Raw genomic sequence first — 13,809 nt, forward strand, 5'->3', positions numbered from 1 at the left:
CCATAACTCATGCAACAGTTTAGACCACTTTTTAGAAAGCTGTTTTTAGTTTTTGCCTCAAATTTCCGGTTTTTGTGAGAATCATGGGACTAGGGCTTATTGCTGTAATTTGGATCTCTCTCACTCCAGAAACAGTCTTTTTCACGTTATACAGAAGAAAAAAACACAAATCTGGTCTTGCAAATAAAATCCCCATAGCTGCATCAAACTCTTTGAAATAACTTTAATTAACAGGAGAATTCATGCATTTGATCATAGTTTATGCTAACAACATTACTACACGTTCTTACTTGGATGCAAATTTAGGGTTTATGACTTCAACCCAGATTTGAACGAAAACCTTGATGATAAGATCATGATATTCCTTGGGATTCAAGGTAAGGTAACATGCTAGAAGGTTCTCCAAGTCTTTAGAGGCTCTGATGTTGTTCTCTGTTATCATTTCCACCATTGATTCTCTGAAGTCCTTCTTGGGATCAAGAGAGCTCTTGATTACTGCAAAACTGTCGCAAACTTGTTTGTTCTGCCATCTCGATGTGCTTCTACGAGGTGAGAATTGAAGTCTAGGAGAACTCACTCTTAGTTTTATCCTTGGAGATTTAACAGATGATCTTCTTCCACTAGAAACTAATGGTTTCTGATGGTTCTTCTGGATTCTACATACATTTTCCTTTTTCTCTTTAATGGTAACCTCAACAGATGGATGATGGGTTTTACGCAATTCCTTGGTTCGTTTACTTCCAGGGAAGGCTTTCTCCGTTGAATCAAACACCCTGATCTCTTTGAACATTTTCTTCTTGGAATCTCTGTTGTACATGTTGATGATGAAATCATCTGCAGAAGAACTGAGTTTCGAGTTGGTAGAGGCAGGGGAACAGTCTTGTTGTCGAAGAAATTTGATCTTCTTCTTGTTAAAATCTGCAGATAGAGAAGAAGAGGAAGGAGGAGAAGGCTTGTAAACAGTCTTCCTTTTGCTCTGTAATTCGTGAAGAGAGTTTCTTGGTGAAATTTGAAAAGTCTTAGATTCTAAGGAAGTGCGTGATCTATCGGAGATGTAAGAGCTTGAAGAGTAAGGAAGAGACAGAGACTTAGAGTCAGAGGAAGTCTTTTTCTCCTTGGTAGTGTTAAAGGAATAAGGAGGAGGAGGCTTATTTCTGAGTTTGGTCATGTTCTTGAGCTTGTGGAACCATTCACTTGGGATCATAGCTGACAATCTGAACTTAGAATTCCTCATCTCTGCTTCCAACAAAAAAATATTGTGATCTTCTCATAGAAAAGAAAGTAAAACTGTAGAGTTTTGTCCGAAGTTAAAGAGTTTCTAATCTATGCTTTGTGACCGACTGACAGATAAAATAGAGAAGAAAGTGAAGATTGGGATTTGCATGTATTTAGGGGACTAAGACAGAACAGTATGGGTCCACTTCGTAGAATGTCTTCTGTTTTGTACCAAACCCATTCCGGTTTCTCTCCCAAACAGTATCAAATTGATATAAAATGTCCCATCTGAACCGGGAAATCAAAACTGAACAAAGATAAAAGTGTCCTAAAATTTTGTCACTGGTAAGGTTTTGATTGTTTGGGAGGGGATTAGACACTAAACAGAATATTTCTGGTGAGTTGCTTCCAAAACATGATTCGGCGAACGTGACCAAAAAAAAGGGATTTTAACAAAAAAAAGGTTTAACAGGTTCAGGTCCCATCTATTAAAACTTATAGCAAAATCACACACAAGTATAACAATAATAGTGTAAAAAAAACTGTAGAGAATAAAAGACATATTTGCGTAATACTCGGCAAAACAATACAAGACACAACTATGAACTATTCGTCCCATTTCCCACCAATTGAAAGATTGTGGTTTCCCCACCTAACACGTTTTGACCCTAACCTTTTGTTGGGTCAACGACTCAGACAGTCAAACTAGGATTCCACAGAGGATCAAGGTAAATAATGAAGCGGCTCGGTTCGGGAAGAAGAGCGAACATCAAATTAAGAACCCTAACGGCTAGGTCCAAAGTTAGGGGTTGTACTAATAGATTTATTAGTTTTCTAAAGATTTGGAAACCTCAAGTAGCCGTACATATGCTTTGAGATTCTGTGGTTATGTTAAAATTGCATTTTGTTTTTGTGTTACCTTAAGGTATTTTATCGAAGCAATAGGTCTAAAAGTTCATGGGAGACCACCACTACGACTTCAAAGGGAAAGGACGTGTAGACCACGTATCACAAATCACCCTCCCAGCGAAAACGAACATTATACCACAACAAAAACAAAAACCAAATAGAGTTGCAACGATTTAGAATGAGACTGAAGTCAAGTTTGATTAGCTTGAAATCAAAGCTTTCAAGATCATGCAACAGACTCATCTCCTTCTTCCATGCCCGTTTTGGCAATGTCAATACCACTCAGTCTTCTTCTTCTTCTTCTAGTTTGTTGTCTTGTCTCTGTTTCCTCAATACTAATAAAGATCAGAGGATGAGCCAGATCAGACCCAGAAGTTCCCCGTGTAACAACAATTTTCTTTGTAACTACTTCCATTTTGTAGGCCAGTTTTTGATCTTAATTTTATTATACAATTGCCCAATGCAGCTAGTCTAATAGATGGTGTGAAGCTTCTGCATTCAAGGAAGATGTTTCCTTTGGCTGCGACGCAAAGGAACAAGAAAGCGAGGAAGAGTCAAAGATACATGTCAAAGGAAAATGGTGTGAAAGAGGCTTGTAGAAGCTTCGAGAACTATATGATCCATATGGTCGTTGAAGATGGGAAAATTGATGACTTGATGGACATGGAAGAGTTTCTCTATTATTGGAATAATCTGAATAACCCTATCTTCCTTGATCTTGTTACTAGATTTTATGGAGAGCTCTGCACTGACTTGTTCCCAATCGATGATGACTGTGTTAAAAATTGATCAAAATGGGGTTTGGGTTTTATATGTTTTAACACAGAGTGTATTTCTCTGTGTTCTGTATTTTTGTAAGTTCTGCAACTTCTAAGTGACAGCAACTTTTATTTCAAAGCTCTTCCGTGGTCGTTGTCTCCACATCAATTGAATACACTTCCCTTACAAAGCATCCACAGTATATTTACACAGTCGCCGCCATAAAGCGTCTTTGATCGAATAAAAGCCCAATACGTTTTAAAAATTAATTAAGTCCCACATCGGAAATATAATAAACAGATACTAACCCATAACTCCTACAAATAAAAGCTAGTCCACTTTGCTTTCCAAGCAACCACACAGTAATGGGCTTTCCTGAAGGCCTGACCGTTGGAAAGTACCAATGTTTTTATAAACGTTTTAGCGTTTTTTTTTCTTCCGTTTTTTAAAACGTTTGTTTTTCGGCTTTTTGAACTTTTCATTTTTATACAGATTTTTTTACTTTCTTTTTTGTTTTGTTTTGGTTTTTAATTGTTGAATTTTAGATTTGTGTAAGCAAACCGGAGGATTCAACATCTGGTCCATATTCTTTGTGGTCTGTAAGAGGTGTTCTAGGTCCAACATGCATTATACATAACTTAAATTTAACTCTTGTTTTTTTTTTTTTTTTTTTTTTTTTGTGAACCACACTTTTTTCTTAATTTTTCAAAAAACTTTTATATTCATGTTATTTAAAATTTTAAAGTTTTTAAGGTTTTATAAATAATAAATTGTTTTGTCTTCTTTAATATTTTTGTTTAGGTTTTGCAGATAATATTTTAATTAAATTTGTATGATATGATTTCTGGAGAAAAAAAAAGTATTTTTCCCTCTAATAAATTTAAGACTTTATTAAGGAATGCCGTCTGACTAAATTATCCTTTAATTTAGTACTTGTATAATGTTTCAAACTATACATTTTTGTTACAACTTTTCAATTACTTTTAATTTTTATCTCTTCAGCTCTTTCTTTTGTACCAAACACATTGATATTTAATAGAAATTCGATAGTATAAAACAAGTGAATGGACTCGTAAAAGATTAATTAAGGTGACAAAAGGTGCTTCATGTTTATCTCGAGAAGATAAGATAAACATCTTTTTTGTATTTTTAAATAAATCAATAGAAACATTAGTGAATGGATTCGCATAGTGGCTTAGTGCTTACGGGGTGACAAGATGCTTTTAGTAAACTTGAGATGCCTTTAAACGTATAATTTAAGAGTTAAGCGGAGGAAGAAATCCTTTCAAGATAATGAAATAAATACATGTTTAGCCTTTAAATTCATGCACTTTTACAATATAAGATTCATGCACTTGGTTTTACTTTTTCGGTGACACACAAAAAAATATTATCCCACTTGACCTTTCTAGTTTCTAGTAAAAAATTATATAAACATAGAGATTCCAAAACTATCCAGCTGTAGTGACCAATTTTATTTAGTTTTCTTGAAACACACATTAAACCAAGTGTGCAAATCTTGATTCCAGGTAAAACTAAAGAAAACATGAGTCTAAGATTCGATCTCAACGAAGGTTTAGAGGAGAAGCTGCAGAGTTTGGAAGATCTAACATGGAACGTGAAGCAAATACAAGATGAGATGGTAGCAGATATACTTACAGTAAACGCAAACACTGAATACCTCCACAGATTTCTCCATGGGAAGTTTGATAAAGAGCATTTCAAGAAAAACATACCAATTGTAACATACAAGGATGTTCAGCCTTACATCGAGCGCATCGCAAATGGAGAGCCTTCAGACGTCATATCCGCCCAACCCATTACTGGATTCACCCGTAGGTAAAATATCAGTTTTTATCATATACTGTACATGATCATAATTAAAGACTTAAAGTATCAATTAGTTTAGTAGACTCGATGTAACGGTTTATGTGTAGTTCTGGAACTTCAGGAGGAAAACAAAAGTTATTGCCTCTTAACATGAACTTCTTGGAGAACATCAAATTTCTCCGTAATATATGCGCGTTCGTTATATGCAGGTTCGTTTTCTATATTCCATTATTCAAGTGTTTCTACAGTTTTTGTGTATTAGTGTTGATAAATGTAAAATTAATAGGCATATAGATGGTGCCGAGCAAGGAAAGGTGATGAAGTTTGCTTTCATTAAACCCGAATCTACAACTCCCTCCGGTTTGTTAGTTGGGGCTGCAAGTACGTACTTCTACAAGAGCGATCACTTTAGGAACCAGACATCAAACTTTGATTTTGCATGCACAAGTCCTACCGAAATCGTTTTATGCAGAGACAATAAGCAGAGCATGTATTGTCATCTCCTCTGTGGACTTGTCCAGAGAGAAGAGGTTGTGAGTGTGAGTGCTGCTTTTGCTTCTACTTTGGTTCGAGCAATCAATTTTCTCGAAGAGTATTGGAAGGAGTTGTGCAGTAATATCCGAATGGCTCAGGTGAGCGAGTGGATTGAAGACACAAGTTGCAGAAACTGCGTGTCTGAGATCCTTGGAGAACCTAATCCTGAGTTAGCAAACTTGATAGAACAAGAATGCAACCAGATTTCATGGGGAGGTATAATTAGTAGACTTTGGCCGAACACCAAATTTGTTGAGTGTATTGTTACAGGTCAGATGACTCAATACATTTCAACATTGGAGTTCTACTCCAAGGAGTTGCCTATCGTTTCCATGAATTATCTTGCTTCTGAAGCCGTATTTGGAATGAATATGAATCCGCTATGCAAACCACAAGATGTGTCTTACACATTTATACCGAACATGGCATACTTCGAGTTCTTACTTGTTGATGAAGTAAACGAGCTCAAGATTGTTGATCTTGTAGACGTGAAGTTAGGGTGCTATTACGAGACCTTGGTCACAAGTTATGCTGGTGAGTTACATATATCCATGTGGTATAAACTAAATTATCCTTTAATGTTAATTTAATTAACTTGATTCTACTTTTCATGTTAGGATTATACAGATATCGAGTGGGAGATATTCTACAGGTGACTGGATTCTATAATAACGCGCCTCAGTTTAGATTTGTCCGTAGAAAAGATGTGGCTCTAAGCATTGATGTGGAGACAACTACCGAGGAAGAGCTTTTAAAGGCAGTGACACATGCAAGGATGGTTCTTGAATCCTCCGATTTGATGCTGACAGATTTTACATGCTATGCTGATATCTCTACTAAGCCAGGCCATTATGTAATTTATTGGGAACTCAAAGCGAAAAACAAAAACAAAATCCTTGAACTGGATGACAAGCTATTGACGGAGTGTTGCTATAAAGTGGAAGAAAATCTCGGCATTCGTTACAGGAAACTTCGGAGCAAGGAGGGTTCGATCGGAGCTCTAGAGATAAGAGTGGTGCAACCTGGAACATTCGATTCTGTCATGAACTTTTTCATCTCTCAGGGTGCCTCTTTTGTTCAGTACAAAACACCCGTATGCTTGAAATCTAGCGATGCCTTGGCCAATCTTGAAAGCAATGTTCTCACACGTTATTTCAGCGATAAACCACCTCCCCCTCTCTGACTTTTCACCATTTTAGGGCTGCTTTGATTAACTTTGACAGCTTTAGGCATAATCCTTATATTATATATGTATGCTTTGGAATAAAAGTTTGGAAAACAAGAACATTCCAGTTGTGTGTGTGAATTGTGCCTGTGATGATATGAGTAAGACTGTAAGAGCTTTATACCTGTGCAAACAAGATCAAGCTTGCATATTCATAATCCTCTCTTTAAAGATAGGATCGTTTAGGCAAAGTCCCAAGTGTCTCGGAGTTACATTGACTTTTAACAATATTGTCCCAAAACTTAGTTGAAGAATAGAAGAGTGTGCAAGTTAAGTATTATTATAAATAAAATTGGATCAGATGATCTGGAACTATAGATAATACTCTCAGTGGCTTCCATGAAGCAGAGTCTAGAGACATCACACCTCGAGATTCTAATATATTTTTTTACTCATTCAAAAATCTATACAAAAATAAGATGACAAAAAAAACTTTTGAATCTGAATCTAAATCTTCTTCACCCAATATACTAAGAAAAAAACAAAAAAAAAGTCAAGTCTCTTTCTTTCCATAGTTCTTATAATTGAGCAAGAAGCCAAGAAACAAAAGTCACTTCCTAACACAAAGTGTCCCAATGACTCAACTGGATCGTTCGAGGGTTTCCACGACCAAACTGATCCTCTCCGTGGTCGTCGACGGCGACTATTACGGCGGATCATCGGCCGCCATTCCCTTTAACTGGGAGTCTCAGCCCGGAACCCCTAGACGATTCTTTAAACGATCCTCCTTGTCCGGTTTTGATTCTGATTCTGATTTCAATTCTCCGGTCTCAGGTCCACTTACACCTCCTCCTTCTTACTTCTACGCTTCTCCTTCCTCAACAAAAACACCCGTAAACCCTAAAAAAACCAACACTCTCTTTGGTTCCTTGCTTCCCAAGAATCGTAGCTCCCCGTCGTCTCCGGCTTCTTCTTCTACCTCTTCTTCATCAACAAGGTCGCCCTCATCTTCGGTTCCGTCTTCTCCATTGAGGACATCTGACTCGTGCAGCAGGAGGAACAGAAGAAGATCAATGTGGTTCGAATCTGCTTCGAGTTTAGACTACGGATCCAATCATTATAATAATGTTAAATCTTCAGGATGTTACGCTTCCATCGTCAAGGTGTTACTCAGAGATGTTAAATGATTCTGCTTATTTTTATTTAATCTCTCTCCTAATTTGTTATTAATTTTTCACTTTTTTGTAATCTTTGAAATAATTCTGAACTATGTTCCCATCTCCATGAATCAATCGATTGAATCATATCAAACTCTAGTCTTCTTCGGTTTATCTAAATACATGATTTACAATTTACATGATAAAGAAGAAAAAAGTGACAACCATCATAAGGGGTCTTTAGGAGACGTAATTTTTGTATAATGAGAAATTTCGCCAAAAACAGTACATACTATAAGTCTATAAATGAGATCAGATCTGAACATGTTCGGATGTTCAGTCATGTGAGACCTCAATAAACAACAATAACTTCCACTTACGGTCAAATTCTCAATCATTGAAGTAATTGTTATTCTATCTTTTATCTTTTATGTTTAAACGAAAACACACATCACGTGACGCCATATAGAGTATGTATGTGCATAATATTTAAAATCTCCTTACACATTGGCCGATTCTAAGATTCATTAAAGTTTCTGAGTTTTTCATAATTGTATTTTGATTTTTGAGCGCTTTTCAGATACTAGGTAGGCAATATTTGTTCACGGCTTGTTGTTTGTGAATTGTGATCTTTAAATTTATTCCAATCAGGTCAAGTTTTTGGTTCTGATACAAAATTTTCATAGGCTTTGGTCAAATTTAAAATTCAAAAATCGTTTTTACCTCCCTCGACCATAAAACAATACAAAACAACTCGAGCTATTTCTCCAAAGATTTAAAAGACGAAATTGCCCTCTTCTGCAGCAGAAGATAATGCTTCATCTTCCATCTCACGGAGCGCAGTTGCACTTGAATCATCTATTCCCAACAGATATTGCAGCCTCGAGACTTTTTCCTGCGCGGGTTTAGGATTACTTTTTGAATAAATAGCATATAGATCGGATAATTCCTCTGAGACCTCCCATGACATCGGCTCAGCCGGCACAGCTTTGTCACATGCAAGCAAATCATTCAGGGACGAGACCTGTAACCATAGAATAAGCATACACGAGTCATACCTACAAGCTGAAATATCCAGAGTTTATGTCAAGATAAAGAGAGGCAAAAGAGGATTTGCATACCACTCCTTTAGCGTTTCTCTGCCTGAGTAATGCCACGGCTTGGATCAGAGAGTTTGATAATCTACTCTGAGCGAGATCATGGACAACTCTTTTGGCTTTTTCCACATCAATACTGAGATCGGATGGGATTGTCTGGTAGACTTCGATTTCATCAAATTCACCTGTTCCTGATGAGAATATGTCATTCACTGTCTTCTTAAATAATTTCTCTCTCAGGCTCACGGCGATCATGCTGTCAAGACTCACGTTTGCCTCCTTGAGCTCCCGTATCTGCTTTATGTTCAGTCTTCCTTGGTTAACAGCAGTTTCTATCGCGTTTGCCATTTTTGTTGTGGTTATGTTCTTTATAACCTTCTCGGCTTGTGGCTGAGGCAAACCAACTTGTTTTTGCAACTCGTCTAGCTGCTCTACTCTAGCCTTTGTCAATTGCCCATCAGCTAAAATCACTTCAGCTTGTTGCCTAAAAGCCTGCTCGGCTAAACCTACGTGAATGTTGACTATTTCTTTCGAAGTCAATCCAAGAATCCTACCAAGCTGATTCAGAAGCACGTACTCTGAATCGTCTCTCTTTGTTGTGATCTGGGCGCCAAAAGGGATTCTTGTTACCTCTCCGGTTAGACAGTAGAGCAAGTATGTTTTGTAGAGATCGATTCTGTCCCTGTCGGGAAGATCATCTTTAAGAGTTATCTCAGTCTGGCCAGGCTTTCCCATCTTCTCAGCAATTTCCTTGTCGGGTCTCGTCTTTCTGAGCGATTCAAGAGATCCCCATTCCTCATCTTCACCATCTACTTCTTTCTCTTGAACAGGCTCCTCCTCAGGTGCCTTATCAGATGATTCTCCCTTAATATCAGCAACCATTTCAGTCACAACTAACGTGTTGAAAGCTATCATCTTCTTGAGCTCCTTTGCTGACTCGGTGCGGTTCTCTGCTGCTCTTGCTCGTCTGATATAGTTTGTGAAAACCCTACGGACCTGCATCAATGAAGAGCTCTGTTTTTCATGTCTTGCTATGAGAAGTCGGAAAAAAACAAATCCTAATACCAAACAGGGAGAAAGTGAATAGTGCGATACTCACAGCCTTGCTGGCAATGGACATGGCAGTTTCTCTTGATAACCGAAGACCGTGGGCAGCCTTTCTTACTGATTTGCGAGTTTCGGCATCATAACCATCCACTCCAGAAGAGATTGCATCCCTCACAACCTGGAAAAGATCAAACAAGTATCTGTAGGTAAACACTTCGAAAACAAGATGTAAAGGATATGATGTAGTCAAAATTAAAGTCAAATGGAAAAATATTGAAAACAAAAGATGATACATATATGTATTAGCAACCATATATGTATTATCAACATATATTTTTAAGAAAATACAGCAGGAACATGAAACAAGGATGAAGGGAGGAGGTGATAACATTACCTTTTCAAATATGGTTCCACAGATTTCTGCATGAGCTTTCTCAACGGTTTGCTGGGGTATGCAGAGCATGACTCTTAACCTTAACAAGGCAGCAACATTGTCATCGCTCAGCTCCCCATCAGTAACACACTGTTGAAGCTTCTGCCTATAGATCTCTGAGGAAGAGAAGGTGCTTGTCAAATAATAGAAAAAAAGACCAAAATTGTAAAGTACAGCATGTAACCCTGTGAAAACACCGGACTTATTGGAAGTTTGTTGAGAACCAAATCTACAACACTGAAAGCTAGCTTGCAAGGATAAGGAATCAGCAGGATTACAAGCCATGAACTAAACTATTAAGATTTTAATCCATGGACCTATCTTATATTTGGGCAATTTGTGCAATTCAAACTGTATACCTCAATCATAACATAACAACATAAGGTTTCATTGGTTAATGGAAGGTCCATATACCTTCATGGATCGAGCCTGCCTTCTGTGCATCAAAGTGCAGCTCTTCGCAGAGCTTTTGAAGGTATTTTGCTTTACTGTCTTGTGCTTCAAGGTCACCACTAGAAACAGAGTTAGCAAGTCTTTTACGGTATCCCTTGGACGTCACATCAATACTAATAGCTTCAGCTTCCCGTTTTCCCAGTCCGAGTATGTTTCTAAGTTGGCTCATTGCTGCGAGCTACAATTCAGCAGAAAGAAATTCAAAAAATTTTAAAAAATGGGGCTTGGATAGAGGATACAGCATCTGAAACACCTGCTCTCTAAAGAACTTGCAACCAAGCTTTAGTATGTAATATCTTATATAAATCTGGTGTGAGTTTACCTTATTGTCTTCTATGCGCCCACCAGATAAAGCATCTGTAACATATGCTCTATAAAGGAGCTTTAAATCATCCATTCTCCTCTCAAAATCAGACTCATCACCTAAGCCACAGAGATGCAAGGTTGAAAGCCTATAATTTTAATTCAGAAAAGAGGAGGTCAAAAGCATCTTCACCTATCAAAGAAATAGGGCCAACCCCGCGTGCAAATTGATCTGCCTCTGAATGACTTTTCAAGGATACCAGCAGGTTGTTAAACTCCAGTACTTTTTCTAGCTCTTCCACGACAGATGCCAAACTCTTCCTGGATAAAATCAGGTTATTTAAATGACAATCAATGAAACTACTATATACTAGACTTACTAGATGATCCAATTTGTTTCCACTATTCATTAGCTAAACGATACAAAAGCTTATAAAACTAAAATCTCATGACTTTACTTCACAGTAAATAACTGTTTAGCCTTAGACTGTGTTAAAATACTTATATTAGAAAGACACTTCAACAAAGCAAAAGAGGGAAATATTTCTGATCAATTTTTGCAAAAGTCAAATCTCAAAACTAAAGCAACATGTCAATCTTTGTTCATCCCCACCAAACCCACTGTACATATATGCACCCAAGCCTACAGCAGAAGTCACAACTAATTGGTACAAGAATAATTAGTTGAAAGTGTAAACCATATTAATTCACATGGATTATAATTGTTCTATGCATCATTATGTAAGCAATATGTTAAAGTGCTTTACGTTGCCCGTGTGCGAGACTTAAGTATGCTGAGCGCCGATGAAATGTTCTCTATGACTACTTTTCTTGTATGTTCTCTAAACAGGTCTTCAGCTAGCTGTGAGGGAGAAGAAACTGTCAGAAGAGGTATAACCAGACTACCATAGATGCAGGAAGTGAATGCCACAAAGAAATAGAGTACCTCATCAGAAAGCTTGAATGATAGTTGTGCTTTTCTAAGGTCCACAAGGTTTTCTACGTTAATATCTGCAAGAACATGATTAGAAAGATAACCATGTAAGTTTCCATGCATTAAGCTGACGAAAAAACTAAGCTATATCTATTATCAATTTTAAATGAAAAGGATCCATTACATCATTACAGTCCCATGCAAGTAACAATTAATGTTGGTATTCTACAAGGTAACATTACTTCCCATCTCATAATGTAAAACATTACCTCTACCAACTAATTTTAACCGTTCCGCATACAGCTGCTTTGCATTTTCACGGATAGCAATCTCAACCTAGAAATGAGATTAAGACAATAGCAGAGAACTTCAGATTACCATATCGGAGTAAGTTGCCAATATGCAACTTCCCATAAAACAAATATTACGCAAAATCACAAGTATAACAATATTGTAGATGCCTACCTGAGCATCTGTGACCTTCAATACTCGCTTCCAAGGCAAAAGGAAGGATGACGCGTCTCCAAACACAAGAGCTGAAACATATACAAGCCTCATAAATGCCTGCACTGGAAGCATACAACTTGTGATCACGCTTGTGCTCTCTCTTTCTGAACAATCCCACAATAAAAATGACAAATACTAGGGACTGGCGACTCACCCGACGCTGTTCTGCATCACCTTCACGTTCCCCAGTCTCAAGTCTTTGCCTAAAAATCCTGCGGCCAATCTAAACAAAACCAAGGAATTGGTGATTATGCAACCAAGATACTTCTGAATCAAGTGCAAAAAAAAAAAAAAGCTAAAGGCTAATACAAACGAAGAAAAAGAATCTAGAAAGCACCTCCATGTGCATGGCAGCTGCATCAGGCTCGTCTATCCCCAAAGCACTTTTGAACTTGACTATCTTCGCCACTTCATCCCCTTTGAGAGACTGTCCTTCACTTGGAAGCACTGAAGTTACATACCTAATCACAGATTAAGATGCAAAGATTACTACAAGAATTCTCCAATTACGAGAAAAGAGGAAGACAACATCTGACTTTTTCGGATTTAAAACATGACTCACCGGCAGTATATATCACAAATCTCCGCCTGGAATGCCTCGTCTCCTTTGTTAACACCATACCTGCAACACATAAGAAGGATCCTTAAGTACACTTGTGTGTGAAAATCCCAACAAGATGATAACAATTCAGGCAACCACTAACCTATCAGCGATCTTTTCTACATCCTCTTTCGTCACAGCGGCAGGATCTTCAAATTCGGCAACATAGTTATGCAAACCGATAGCAGCTACCTCCGGTACGGCAGAGTTCAACGCATAAACAACAGCTCCACCGGCGGCTCCAGCTACAGCAGCCCCACCCAAGGCAATATTCCTGGAGCCAGCCAAACGGAGCCCAAGTCCGTAACCGGTAGCTAAAGACGCAGCTAAAACAACAGCAGAAGTGGCAAGCCTCACCGGCGGCGTCATCTTCTCAACAATAGGTTGCAATCCGGTGAGCTCCTTCTTATTTCCGTGTACATCGGAGTTCTTAGCCTGCGTAGATACTGATACTTGGTCGGAGGAAGCAGCTGAGTTGCGAGGGAACGAAACTCGGTAACGACGGCGAGTCAAACACTCAGACTTGGAGAAACGGTGAGGTAAAGAAGGTAGGAAGTGAGAGAGAAGAGGAGACCGAGGAGAAGGTGAAATTGGAGCGTTGATGGCGGCTAAGAGGGAGGGATTCATGGTTCCCTCAAACTGTGAAAGGATCCTAGCAGTCGTAGAGTGAAGAAGAAGCTCGTAGGGTTTAACACAAGGAAAGAAGAAGAAGAAGATAGAGAGATGCGGAGGAAGGAAAGGGAAAGGGATAACAAAAACATCGAAATTGCCCTTTCAAACGTCGAGACGTTTTTTAATAATATTTTAAGACTGCGTGCTGTTTTATTCTATTCTAAAACGGTAAGAAGTTTTAAAGTAAAAAAAC

General features: G+C 38.1%; 4 protein-coding genes and 1 pseudogene across 7 annotated transcripts; 3 read left to right on the forward strand and 2 right to left on the reverse strand.

Annotated features, from left to right (window-relative positions):
• Positions 1–199: 199 nt before the first annotated feature.
• On the reverse strand, positions 200–1,407 carry LOC104739255 (transcription repressor OFP4 pseudogene; annotated as a pseudogene). Its single transcript, XR_015579935.1, has one exon. The product of XR_015579935.1 is annotated as a transcription repressor OFP4 pseudogene (transcript).
• An 861-nt stretch (positions 1,408–2,268) lies between these two features.
• On the forward strand, positions 2,269–3,073 carry LOC104739256 (transcription repressor OFP17-like). Its single transcript, XM_010459547.2, has 2 exons — positions 2,269–2,507; positions 2,591–3,073. The coding sequence occupies exons 1-2, from the start codon at positions 2,303–2,305 to the stop codon at positions 2,911–2,913; spliced, it is 528 nt and encodes a 175-aa protein (XP_010457849.2). The 5' UTR covers positions 2,269–2,302; the 3' UTR covers positions 2,914–3,073.
• Positions 3,074–3,537: 464 nt separating this feature from the next.
• On the forward strand, positions 3,538–6,597 carry LOC104739257 (4-substituted benzoates-glutamate ligase GH3.12-like). Of its 3 annotated transcripts, none has more exons than XM_010459548.3 (4): positions 3,538–4,722; positions 4,821–4,922; positions 5,000–5,781; positions 5,865–6,597. In XM_010459548.3, the coding sequence occupies exons 1-4, from the start codon at positions 4,430–4,432 to the stop codon at positions 6,428–6,430; spliced, it is 1,743 nt and encodes a 580-aa protein (XP_010457850.1). In that variant the 5' UTR covers positions 3,538–4,429; the 3' UTR covers positions 6,431–6,597. The 3 variants fall into 3 exon arrangements, with proteins under 3 accessions (XP_010457850.1, XP_087339298.1, XP_010457851.2); XM_087483172.1 differs by having other exon boundaries at positions 4,326–4,722; positions 5,875–6,597; XM_010459549.3 differs by having other exon boundaries at positions 4,341–4,722; positions 4,835–4,922.
• A 281-nt stretch (positions 6,598–6,878) lies between these two features.
• Positions 6,879–7,741, forward strand: LOC104739258 (uncharacterized). The gene has a single exon (XM_010459550.3). It carries the CDS (start codon positions 7,048–7,050, stop codon positions 7,597–7,599), a length of 552 nt encoding a protein of 183 aa, XP_010457852.1. The 5' UTR covers positions 6,879–7,047; the 3' UTR covers positions 7,600–7,741.
• Positions 7,742–8,181: 440 nt separating this feature from the next.
• Positions 8,182–13,770, reverse strand: LOC104739259 (protein TIC110, chloroplastic). The gene is made up of 15 exons (XM_087484163.1): positions 13,048–13,770; positions 12,906–12,965; positions 12,681–12,804; positions 12,498–12,566; positions 12,302–12,400; positions 12,106–12,172; positions 11,849–11,913; positions 11,670–11,764; positions 11,096–11,223; positions 10,922–11,022; positions 10,561–10,777; positions 10,108–10,262; positions 9,766–9,891; positions 8,691–9,662; positions 8,182–8,593 (listed from the first exon to the last, which is right to left on the reverse strand). Exons 1-15 carry the CDS (start codon positions 13,569–13,571, stop codon positions 8,345–8,347), a joined length of 3,051 nt encoding a protein of 1,016 aa, XP_087340289.1. The 5' UTR covers positions 13,572–13,770; the 3' UTR covers positions 8,182–8,344.
• Between the last annotated feature and the right edge of the window lie 39 nt (positions 13,771–13,809).

This window comes from Camelina sativa, chromosome 14 (assembly GCF_030686135.1).
Source record: "Camelina sativa cultivar CO46 ecotype springtype chromosome 14, ASM3068613v1".
Classification (NCBI taxonomy): Eukaryota; Viridiplantae; Streptophyta; class Magnoliopsida; order Brassicales; family Brassicaceae; genus Camelina; species Camelina sativa.

Coding starts and splice junctions, on each gene's coding strand:
- LOC104739257 (XM_010459548.3), top strand. CDS start 4,430: ATGAGTCTAAGATTCGATCTCAACGAAGGTTTAGAGGAGAAGCTGCAG. Junction 4,723..4,820: donor ATTACTGGATTCACCCGTAG/GTAAAATATCAG, acceptor GTTTATGTGTAG/TTCTGGAACTTCAGGAGGAA. Junction 5,782..5,864: donor CTTGGTCACAAGTTATGCTG/GTGAGTTACATA, acceptor TTTTCATGTTAG/GATTATACAGATATCGAGTG.
- LOC104739259 (XM_087484163.1), bottom strand. CDS start 13,571: ATGAATCCCTCCCTCTTAGCCGCCATCAACGCTCCAATTTCACCTTCT. Junction 12,567..12,680: donor CAGCTGCCATGCACATGGAG/GTGCTTTCTAGA, acceptor GGTTTTGTTTAG/ATTGGCCGCAGGATTTTTAG. Junction 9,663..9,765: donor TGTCCATTGCCAGCAAGGCT/GTGAGTATCGCA, acceptor TCATTGATGCAG/GTCCGTAGGGTTTTCACAAA.
- LOC104739258 (XM_010459550.3), top strand. CDS start 7,048: ATGACTCAACTGGATCGTTCGAGGGTTTCCACGACCAAACTGATCCTC.
- LOC104739256 (XM_010459547.2), top strand. CDS start 2,303: ATGAGACTGAAGTCAAGTTTGATTAGCTTGAAATCAAAGCTTTCAAGA. Junction 2,508..2,590: donor CAGACCCAGAAGTTCCCCGT/GTAACAACAATT, acceptor TGCCCAATGCAG/CTAGTCTAATAGATGGTGTG.